This window comes from Medicago truncatula, chromosome 3 (genome assembly GCF_003473485.1).
Source record: "Medicago truncatula cultivar Jemalong A17 chromosome 3, MtrunA17r5.0-ANR, whole genome shotgun sequence".
In the NCBI taxonomy this organism is placed as follows: domain Eukaryota; kingdom Viridiplantae; phylum Streptophyta; class Magnoliopsida; order Fabales; family Fabaceae; genus Medicago; species Medicago truncatula.
In genome coordinates, this window is record NC_053044.1 from 5,088,983 (window position 1) to 5,101,326 (window position 12,344).

Genomic DNA, 12,344 nt, shown 5'->3' on the forward strand with positions numbered 1-12,344 from the left:
CTGTTCCGCTCGCAGGTAGGAGTTCTTCTTGGTGGACCACGTAGACAAGAATATGCCCGGTTGTTCGGGTCGCAGGCAGGAGTTCTTGGTGTATATTGGGATCTTCCAGTTGGGGTGGTCTTGAAATAAACAGTATTAGCAAAACCTTGAGGAACAAACATAAGGGCAACAAGGAACAACATTAGTATGGAAAAGAAAAAGGAATTAGCCATTTTTAAGAAGTGATATTATTATTAGTGTTGGTGTATAAGACATAGAGTTATCTGGTTTTATACTAGTTAGAGGCTCAATGTGAGTGTATGGTGAATCAAAGTCATTTACTAAATATCTAAATTTGGTGTAAATTATTCAACAATGTTACATTCATAGGTCCCATGTATTTGGAAAAAGCACCAATCCTTTAATTTTCCACACAACAAGACCATTTCGTGTTATTGGCTCCATCTCCCCAACTTCTTGTCTTTCTTATAATTAGTTATAACATCAAACTCCTTACTTAAATCAAGTATTTTATTAAAAAAAATAAAAAATTGATAAACTGTTTAGCAGTATTGTCAATTGATGAAATTAATACTTGACGTTCTCATAAAAAAAATTGATATTAAATTATTTATTTTTGATGTAATAGACCAAAGCCCATAATTTAAAAAAATTTATAATTTAATTAAAAAATAAATAAATATATTTTAAAATTATTTATATAGGATATTAGTTATTTTGACGTTAATAAATTATCAAATGATTTTAGATTAATAATGTTTTTTTATTAAAGATTTATAATAAATTTTATAGACATAATATATGTGATAATTACTTTTAATTAGCCACCCCTTGAATATTAAAACAAAAAACTTTTAATTAGCAGTATATAGTATAATTTTATCGCTATAATTTATATACATTGATAGCCACCATTGAATAAAGAACAGGTAGAGACAACATAATACATGGATATAGGAGACGATCTAATTCCTTTAGAAAAAATATTTGGTATGTGGTTATTGTTATATATCAATAATTGTGGTAAATGACATTAATAGTGTATACAGGGAAATAGGTCGTCACTTGCCCAATATTTTTTTTTTTTTTTTAGGATCGTCTCTTGCCCATGTATTTTATTCTCTCTCATGTTCCTTATCGAATGATGTTTGTGAGAACATAAGGAAACCAATTAATAATTACAATCACATATGGAAAGAATACGTTCCTACTAATCACACATACTACTACCGGCACAACAAATGATAAGTTCCATAATATCCTTATATTTATAAATATGATTAAGAAAAATGTTCTAAAGTTATAGGATTTTTTTTAGCTTAAATTGTTCTTTTCGTCTCTTAACTAGTTAGAGACTCAATGTGAGTGTATGCTCAATCTAAGTCATTTATTAAATATCAAAATGTGGTGTAAATTATTCAACAATGTATTTGGAAGAAAAAAAATATGTATTTGGAAAACTGGATGGTAAGTACCAATCCTTTAATTTTCCACACAACAAGACGATTTAGTGTTATTGGCTCTTTCTCCCTACATGTACTGCTGCTTGTCTTTTTAAAAGAAAATGCTAAAAAGTGTCTGCGGATACTTGATAAAAAGTTTAAAGTGAAAATTTTATCTTAAAATTTATGTATTCAATTCATTGAATCATACAAAAGACAGGGAAATAGGTCGTCACTTGCCCAATATTTTTTTCTTCGGGGATCGTCTCTTGCCCATGTATTTTGTTCTCTCTCATGTTCATTATCCAATGGTGTTTGTGAGAGCATAAGGAAACCAATTAATAATTACAGTCACATATGGAAAGAATATGTTCCTACTAATCACACATACTGCTACCGGCACAACAAATGATAAGTTCCATAATATCCTTATATTTATAAATATGATTAAGAAAAATGTTCTAAAGTTATAGGATTTTTTTTTTAGCTTAAATTGTTCTTTTCGTCTCTTTACTATTTTTTGGTACCACTTTGATCCCATAATTAATTTTTAGTATGTTTAAGTCCTTTAAGTATGTGTACATCTGTTACACTATTTGGTGTCTTTCGTCAAGGGGAACCTCCAATCTCGTAGGTGGATCAACATTATATATGGTCTATCATACACCTCATTCATTTTTAATCTTAACGGTTTGATCTATTTGTCAAAAAATATATGATTGGAACTTTGAGGTATATTGTATTTAATAGTGCACTATCACCACCTAATTTTTTTCCCTTTCTTCATCTTATTCAATCATGTTATTTGTCATCTTCGTCATCCACACGATTGAACCTTTGAGGTCTATTGTATGTAATAGTGCACTATCACCACCTAATTTTTTTTCCCTTTCTTCATCTTCTTTCATCATGCTACTCAACATCTTCATCGTCCACCTTCATAACCAGTATACATCCAACCTAGAGGAATAAAAACAATGAAAAAACTCCCTATTTCTCTCGCTTTCTCTATCTCTTTGGCATCCAATTTCAACATCTAACAAGGAAAATTCAAAAACATATCATACTCCAACATATCACAAAGAATACAAATCAAAGTCAATTATCAACAAACAAGAAAAAATGCAGAAACGTAGATTCATGATATAAGTCATTAATTTTTCAAATCCCCAAATAACAAATATGAAAGTGAAATCGATTTGGGGGACAAACGGGTGAGAGAGAGAGAGAGAGAGAGAGAGAGAGAGAGAGAGAGAGAGAGAGAGAGAGAGAGAGAGAGAGAGAGAGAGAGAGAGAGAGAGAGAGAGAGAGAGAGAGAGGAAATCGTTTGACAAATTGAGGGAGAGAGTGGAAAATGAGGGAATTTGAGTTTAGAGGTGGAAAAGTTGAAAAGTGAGGAAGCAAATGGAGGAAGGGAAAAGATGGAGTTGACTTTCTGTTTTTTTATTTTATTTTTAAATTGTTTGGGTTTTTTATAAGGAAATTTTTATGGTGAAGTTATGAGAATGATTTTTTTGATGAAGTTAACACTATAACATGAGTAACACCCCACTGTTTGTACATTGGCATCAAAAGTTCAGTCATCATAGTATCATCAACTCATCAGATTAACAAAACTACATTTAATCTAATTTTATCCTACCTTGTTATAAATGTAACACCTCACAAAATGTAACACTATCACATAATATTATCAACTTTGTTTACATGTTAAAGATTCCGACAATAAAATAGTATCTGTGTAAGTCCAAGATGATGCAAGCATTGCTCGATGAATTACTATTGATCATTAATCAGAAATCAACAATTTAAAAATGAATCGAACATTAAGATCAAAATTAATTTTTTCAAAAAAGTCAATTTCATGTAGAAGCTCCCTTTTTATAAATTAGGATGTTGATGAAGAAGAAAATGAAGGAAAGAACATGAAGAAAAGTAACAAAAAAAAAGGGAGTTAGCGGTGTACTCTAAGGTATACACAATAGACCTCAATTATCTACCGTAGACATCTACAATGTTTATTCACCTTAGATTTAGGGTTACAATTTTCAAATTTTAATAGTTATAAGACCAATTTGAAACAAATAATTTTAAAAGATCGGATGATCAATAAGCATTTTTGTTTCCCATAACAAAATTCCCTATATGTGTTACGACTTGTAAAGTGCTAAACAGATCGTGATGCCAAATGCCTAATGTCAACAACATATTTGTTTCAAGTCGACTATTTTCAACTTAACTACATTGAAGAAGATTCAAGGTTGAACGTTGAAAAAACAAGTTCATTCATATCATGAACAATGATGTCTGGGAATCATAGTTATCTATCAATGCTACAAAATTTAGATCGAGTTAGCACTAGGCTGATTTTTGTTTTGCTAGACAGAAATCACAGTAATATTCACCATCTTTATCACTTCCAAAAACATACCCTTTTTACTTTTTCTTTTTGACAAAAATCCAAATAAAAAGTTATAAAGTAATTGTCAATAAAAATCACTTGCATTGCAGCTATTATTCTCCAAATGCAACATAACTCGTTGTCCCTACGAGTTTGCGATTCCTGGCAAAGCTAGAAACGAGAAAAACTGCCACATACAAACCTTCTGGAATTTCTGAACTAGTTTATACAAATTTAAGTTCCAGTAGATAATTGTTTTCAGCAAAATCATGCACCGATCGACACCCTCGTCCCCCACCATCTTCAGATTTGACGACATCTTTATTATGAAATCTTCTACGTTTGTCAGCATCCTTGTTGAACGTCAAGAAATAGAAGCATGAATTATTAGGACAAAAAAAAGGATAGCAGGGAAGAGCAAGAAAATAATTGAATGATAAAGTTTCCAAACAACAAGCCAATCAAAGAAACCGAGCATCACTTGTTAAACTAAATTTAGGATGGTATTAAGTAATTCAAGTAAGAGAGATTCACCTGTAAAAATGCTAGCATTTGCTCTTCAATTGTACCACGCATTGCTAATGTTTCCACATGAATAGGACGGGAAGCACCCATACGATGAGCACGACTAATTACTTGCTCCTCCATACTGACAAGGTTTTACTCGAGTTAGAAGAAAATTAAATCGGACACGAGTGAAAATTTTAATCAAAGTAGGAGCATCCACCAAATTGGGCAAACAGAGGATCCACTAACAGTCACTTTATTCAACAACACAGTTCCAGTTTACACATTCAAAAGCAACAGATATATTGAAAGACAAATATTGACAGATGGTGTTAGGCTACCCATGCTACATAATTCTATATGCCAAGGATTTGCATGACACAATCTTTACAGAAAATTTTATTGGGCTTACCGCTACAGAAGAAAATTTTAACGAGATATAAGTTTTCAAAATTCATCTATCCCTAAGCCAAGCAAAACAGATTAATTTTATATCATCGTTTGTACATGAATTGGTTTAATGTATTTACCTTCTGTCCCAAATTGGCTCCATTAAAAATACATGGGTAACAAAACTTAAGTCAAGACCCAATGCAGCACTCCCATCCATTAGAAGTGCCATACAACTGGAATCATGCTGGAACTTGGCTAACGACTTCTTCTGTTAAGAGAAGAGTAAATTAACCAAAGATCAGAAACCAAAAGTAAATTTATATTTTCAGAAACAGAAAATAAGATTGTGAGAATTCGAGCATTATACCTTATTACTAGAATGCATTGGGGTATACATTCCAGTATATTTGATATCGTTGGCAGCCAACTGGAAAAACAAAAATTTAATTTAATAGTTTAATCATTTGCAACAGGATATGCAGATGGCCACGAATAAAATATAATAGATTTACAAAAGGTCACTGATAAAGCACCTGCTGTTCAATGACATGTATATGCTCAAGAAACTGAGTAAATATCAAAACTTTTTCAGGGACTACGTTGGTACTGATGCTACTTGAACATTCCTGGAATGATGATGAGGAATGACTTGTGTGCAAAGGAAAACTATTTTCAATATACATCGCATTGCTATTGCCAGTATATGAACTCATCTCTTCATTGGTTCCCTGCAAAGCTTTCAACCTCTGGACGAGATATGCAACTTTACTACTAGATGTTGATTGCCAATCAGGATCCCAATTATCCTGTTCATTCAACAATCACAATGAAAACTTCAAAAATAAAAACAAAAATAAAAAAGATACAATTGAGTGCGAACTGATTTCTCAATTAAAATCCATGCCTGCGCATAAGAAGGTTGTAACTCAATAAGATCTTGGGGTACAGACCACTTTGGGTTAGGATTTTCTGGCCGTGCCATTGAATCAGGACTCTGCATCTCATACAAGTTATCACAGCCAGGATATGTACACTTTGTCTTGTCAATGGAAACACAATCAAGGCACAACATATGTCGACATGGCGTAATGAGAGGTAGTCGGCACCATGCCTTGCACCTACGAAATTCATTAAATGATGATGATGATGATGATGAAGATGATGACGATAAGAAACTATGACATAAAGAAAATTAAAGCAACATGAAATATCAAAATCAAAGTATATTACCTGACACAGTGGCCACCAAACAGGAGACTGTATCTTATGGAGGTATACTCCCCTGAAGTAGAATCTAGACCATTTTTCACTAACATATCCATTGTTTCCTGAATATCTTCTCCAGCATGTGTAACTTTAATATGTCCAGCAACACAGCATGAAAGCCTCACATTGTTTATAGCTCCACTACGAAATTTCCACTGTTTTGGATTCAGTAGACTTTCCACATGCGAAGGATCATTCCAATCAGCCATCAATATATTACGCCGAACAGTGAGTACCAACTCATTGTAACTTCTAGCATGTTCCTCATTAAAATCTAGTAAAACAACTTTCTTGATGCATGGTGGAATACTTTGCAAATCTTCCTTTCTAGCACTAATCATGCATTTCTGAAGTAAATGCAACAGACGAGACCGACCTTCTTCCATCTCTGCCTCGAATGGCCTAAGCACGCCAGCATCCCATGATTTTTGATTCAGTCCATAAGCTTCTTCATGAAGGAACCTTAGCAATGGTTGTAGATGTGTAAGTTGGCTGTTAGGAGTGTTCGGTGTTGGAGTTCCAGTTAGTATCCACCGATTTGAAGCAACCAATGAAATAGTCATTTGCAACTTGTTTGTTAAGCTCAGGCTTGAGCCAAGAGTATGCCCTTCATCTAAAATTATCCTAAACCAGTGCACTTGCATTAGAGCACTCTTCTTACGTGGGCCCCACTCCGCACTCAAACGGCTAAATGTAGTGATGACAACATCATAATCCCAAGCAAGCGAGTGCGCAGATGGTTTCCGATGATCGTTCCAAACATAAACCTGCAATTGACCAGGCCTCACATGCTTTTCTATTTGTGCTTTCCAATGATCGACCAAATTTGCTGGTACAACTACCAGGGTTGCTCTTGACAAGTATAACCTAACCAAATCTAATGGCTCACAGAGAGCCATGCCAAGGGCAGCCACATCAAAAGTCAAATTTTTAAGATTTTTTGGGTAGAACCACCTGTATACACCTTTCTCTACTTTCTTTTTGAGGCCAAATGCTTGAAATACTTTGTGGTATGGATTCACAGTCCCGTTAGACAAAGTGCAGTTGTTTAAAATAGGACTCCGTATTCCATTTGTCTCCATTTCTGCAAGCTTGTCAATAGAAATTCTGGCCAACCAAGTCAGAGCCTCCTTCGTCCGAGAATTTACCAATGAGTAGTGCTCCTTAAGTACACTAGTGAAAAATGAAACATTTTGTTTCACACCACCAGGAGTTCCTTTCAAGTGAAATCCTGGTAAGTAAGTTATCTTAGAGCTGTTCTTAAAAGACTGTTCTGGAACTCTACAACTCTGATACAAAGGGTCAGTGTTCATACTACAAAACCATGCTGCATTGGAATTAGCCATACTGTTATCCGCAAGCTTTCGCCATTTGTGACAAGCATCACACTGAATCCACGTATCACTGTACTCCAAACAATCAACTTTACGCTTCCCATGCAACTTGTAACTCTGTCTAGAACCGTATGAAGTATCAACAAGCTTGTTTTGAGACACATGGGATGCAACATCTGATGCATGTTTTGTTTTAATTGATCTTTTGCCAACTCTTCTACCGTTGGAAATCATAGCTTCCTCGTCATATGTGAAATATAAATTTTTCTTTACGCGACTCAAGCTTCTAGTGCACCGACTAGCAGGAGAATATTCCTCAGAGCAAGCATCAGGAGGTGATGTGTCTTCTCCTACAGAACATGAATCATGAGGTTTAGTGATTTCCTGATCAGGATTTAACAATTTGGCTCTTTCGGAGGAGAAATCGTGGTTCTCATTACTTCTACCTGAATCTTGGCTCACATCCCTCTTACCCATAATAGTATAACCACCAGTCGTGTTATTACCACTGATCTCATAATAGCCACATTTTTTGTTAGTGCTATGTTGACACCAGACTACTGGTGACCCATCTGGTGGATCCGCCAATGTACCTTGTGTCTTTGTGATAAGAGAAAGAGCTGTTACAGTCTTACCCAAGCCAGGCTCGTCACAAAACATTCCTCCACGAAAATCTTTGATAGTGGGAGTTTCCCCAATGACTATATCACCAGATACAGTATTTACGTGGAAACTAAAGCCATCATCAGTTGAAAGAGCAACATATAAAGGATGTGGCAGAAGTTCAGCATTTCGTTCACGTTGCAACATCCATTCAACTGCTGCCTGCTGATGAGGAAACAGATTTAACTTTGTGCAAGGAATTACCGAAGCAGCCAAGGATCTTAGATGATGACACGTTGCAGAAACCCTATTGAGGTCCAGTGGGCCCAGGGAATATAGAATTTTAATTAAAATATCATCAGAGATATCCCAAATCCCAGATCTGCCAGTGTTGTCCATAGGTATTATCTTGGAAATATTAAAGTTATGCTGATTTCCTACACAAGGTGAAGGTACTGTCTTAAAAATTTCATGAAGTTCAAATAGCCTTTCCCTTGAAGAACCGCTCACAGAAGAATGGAGCTTGCAACCAAGTACATGACAATCAGAAAGGTTCCAAATGCACTCATTTTCTCCATGTATCTTTCTACAGTAGTCTGGATCAGAAAGCATTGAACTTCTCTCATTCCAATCACAGCTGCATAAGCTCTAAACTGTTAGAAAACTATGACAGCCAAGGCTATAAAGTATATTCACAAATGAAAATGACACAGCAGATCAGTCAATTTATATTATTACAGAACACTTCTGAGAATATTACTGGTGAGCACCTAGCTAGAACACCACTAGTATAACCAAGTTAGAGGTGGAATCAAGTTTGATTGAATTATACATTTTGTATAAGTGAACCTCCTTAAGAATATATTTTTTTTTAAACTTCCCTCCAAAGCTTTGACTAGAAAATTGATATGATGAGAATCGGTAAACATATACTCTGTAAACTTGTCAATATATAATCTTTAAGCCTTAATGAAAGCATTTACACTTCAGATCACAAGTTCCAAGAATGTGGTACTAAGACTGTCCATTTGCAGTTGATCCAAGTCCGACTAATGATCTTTTAGCTTAACTAGTACAAAATTCAACCAGATAGAGACTAAAGCAATGCCATAGCACTATTGTGTAACAGAATTTAAAGTTGCCGCTGTTCTCAAAGAATCTGGGATTGACAACACTCATAAAAATCAACATATAGAAGGGTGTGTGTTTTGGATTGACAGAATAGTATATTAGAGTGTCTTGCTAGTGTAATTCATATAATTATATATTCATTATAAATTTTCTCAAATCTCTCTCTCTTCTAACATGAGATTGTCATGCCAATTCATAATATTAGTAAGTTATAAACTATGCAGCACCAACATTTTTCATCGAAGGTGTGTGTCTGACACGACACAGACACATATGATATTACTCCCTCCGTCCCTTAATACATGACACAATTGACTCCATCACGCATTCCAATGCATAATTTTGAGCTTAAATATCTTGAATAATATGTTAGAAAAAATCATGAAAATTTGATATTTTGAAAATACTCATCGAGATGAATCTAACGATATCTTATATGATATTATTTATCTATGTATATTAGTAGAAAAATATGGTCAAAGTAAGTTAGGTCAAAATTGCAAATTCTCAAATACGTCATCTATGGTGGGACGGAGGGAGTATGATACATATGATATTATGATTAGATTCAATTATGTCACTTTCTTAAATGATTGGCGATGTCGACATGTCAGTGTGGTGTCCGGGTCGGCTACCAACATTACAAATTTTCTCAAATTCAAATGTCTATCTGTTTCTCTCCTAACATTAGATTGTCCTGTCAATTTCCGATGGTAATGTCTGACACCTCTGACTGAAGGCCTGCTCATGCCAGACACACATGTGACTACATTGAATTATGTCACTTAAACCTACTGTCAAACTCGGCATGTCAGTGAAGTGTCCATTGTGTGTCCAACACAGACACATGTGATTACATTCAATTATATCATTTTCTTAAAATAGTATGGGAGTAGACGTGTCAGTATTGGTGTTTGTGGTACAAACATCATAGAATTCCAAAACAAAAATCAAACCAAAAAGAACAGAAACAAACCTTAAATGTCGGAAAACAGCACCAGCAACAGACCCCGATTTCGGAAACTGCCAACCACTACTCCAAACCAAAACCGGAAGATAAACATCAACAATCACAACAACCCTAACCCTAGAATCAACCTCCGCAACACACAAAACATGTGCATCAATATCCAAACATTTCCTCAAAACCAACGCATGAAGCTGGTTCACAACACTGAAACTCCCATTCACCATCCCAACCTTCTTCACCTTCCTCGCGCTCGAACTCAAATTCGAACTCTCGCCGCATTGCGTTGAATCGATAATTGGATTCAAAACGACACCGTTTTGAGTCCGAAACGCGATTGCATTGTTGTCGTTGAAGAATTCGCATCGGTCGTTAAAACGCGTGTCGTTTTGATGCTGTGGGGTTACTGTGAGAACGGTTGAGAGAAAACCACAGAGTTTGTGGTTTGAGAAAGGGTCGTTCGTGGTGGTGGACATTGGTGGAGAAACGGAAAACTAAAACGACGCCGTTTTGATTTTGTGAATATAGTTTTTGATTATCGAAAGAGAATGAATATTTTAACCGAAGAAGGAAAAAGATTAAGAAATAGGGTTAAAGAAAATGGAAGGTTAGTTAATGGAGGAAGCGAAATTAACTGCGAGAATGTGAAGTGGATTAGCGTTGAGGTTTGTATTTTCTAGGGTTAGTTAATGGTTAATTAATCGTGTTAAAAATTAGAATCGTTGGATTTATAATGGGAGATTTTACTGGACTGAGCTGTATAATTTAACCGCGGTTATCTACAAAATATTTTATTTCATTTTTTTAATTAATTTTCAATATTTAAATCAAATAAAAATAATAATTTCCATTTTCTTATGAAACATAAATATCTCATTGGTATATTTTCAATAAAATATTTATTTTATTTTAACATATTATTTTGGCTAATTGCACTTTTCACCCCTATTTTTTGTTAATTGTGCGATTTTGCACCCTCTCTATTTTTTTTCGAGCAATTTTGCACCCCATCTTTTTGCTCCTTTCTAGTTAGATGGACTTTTTGTGCTCAATTGCACTTTTGCCCTCTATCTTTTTGCCAATTGTGCGATTTTGCACTCCCTCTTCTTTTTTTGGGCGATTTTGCACCCTATTTTTTGCCCTCTTTCCCCTATTTCTATGACGATTTTGAACAAAACACAATTGGCAAAAGATATGTGCAAAATCGCTCAAAAAAAAAGAGTGCAAAATCGCACTATTAACAAAAAAATAAGGGGGAAAGTGCAATTAAACCTAGTATTTTTTTAGGGGATTTTAACATATTCCTTTAATAAAGTTAATTATTTAGTCATAATTAAAATTTAAATAAAAATTTTACTTATTGTGATTTTATGTACGTGTCGTTCCCATATTAATTTTATTTTAACTTTTTCTATGTTTAAAAAATTATTTTATATTTAGCATAAATATCTCACAAAAATACATATATTAATTTTTTTTTGTGGTGGTCGGGGTTCAAACCCCAGACCTTACATATTTTATGCATTTGTTCCTACCAACTAAGCTAAACTCACAAGGACAAATATATATATATATATATATATATATATATATATATATATATATATATATATTAATTTGATATTATCCACTAAATATTTTATTTAATGTTTTAATTATTTTATTTAATATATTAATTTGATATTAATCAGACTTTGTTGTTCTATTCCAGGTACACCTTGTGTTAGAAATGACACTTTTGATTTAGCAATATATTTTATTTTAGCCTCTTCAAAAAAAAATTAAATAGCATAAACATCTAAACAAAATTCACATAAATTTCATTATAATATAACTATTTTTTTAGTTTATACTTTTAATTTAACATATATTTTCAATAAAATCTTTTGTTTATTCTTAATTAAAACTTAACATATTACAATTTATTTTGTTTTTTTATGCAGCTGACCTCTTCCATGTTAATTTCATTGAGTTTTTATCTTCGCAAAATTAAATATTTTTATCTTGCAAATATATCTCAATAAACTACACCAAATTTAGGTGAATTCTAGGATGAGAGTGTAATTAAGTCCCTCACCGGTGTACCATTCATCTTAACCACTAGATATCGGTTTTTAGATGTTTCGTCGGCTCTAATCTAGGCTTCGTTGTGTCAATCTAGATTATCTTTTACTTTGAATTTTGTTTTGTTGGAGATTACCCGTTTTGTTTGGGATTTTTGAGATGCATTTATGTGATGTGATTATTTGATTCACGACATGTACATATTCTGATTACTCTGGTTTATATTCCGTTGCAAC

At 33.8% G+C, this 12,344-nt stretch overlaps 1 protein-coding gene across 1 annotated transcript; it reads right to left on the reverse strand.

Annotated features, from left to right (window-relative positions):
- Positions 1–3,796: 3,796 nt before the first annotated feature.
- Positions 3,797–10,647, reverse strand: LOC11424184 (F-box protein At3g54460). The gene is made up of 8 exons (XM_039831367.1): positions 10,054–10,647; positions 5,974–8,583; positions 5,648–5,861; positions 5,277–5,549; positions 5,111–5,170; positions 4,881–5,011; positions 4,378–4,492; positions 3,797–4,196 (listed from the first exon to the last, which is right to left on the reverse strand). Exons 1-8 carry the CDS (start codon positions 10,518–10,520, stop codon positions 4,068–4,070), a joined length of 3,999 nt encoding a protein of 1,332 aa, XP_039687301.1. The 5' UTR covers positions 10,521–10,647; the 3' UTR covers positions 3,797–4,067.
- Between the last annotated feature and the right edge of the window lie 1,697 nt (positions 10,648–12,344).

Bases quoted from the DNA above. Each gene is read 5' to 3' on its own strand.
- LOC11424184 (XM_039831367.1), bottom strand. From the start codon at position 10,520: ATGTCCACCACCACGAACGACCCTTTCTCAAACCACAAACTCTGTGGT. The intron at 5,171-5,276 runs GTGCTTTATCAG...TTGTTTTTCCAG, and splicing joins TACATGTCATTGAACAGCAG to TTGGCTGCCAACGATATCAA. The intron at 4,493-4,880 runs GTAAATACATTA...AAACCTTGTCAG, and splicing joins GAGCCAATTTGGGACAGAAG to TATGGAGGAGCAAGTAATTA.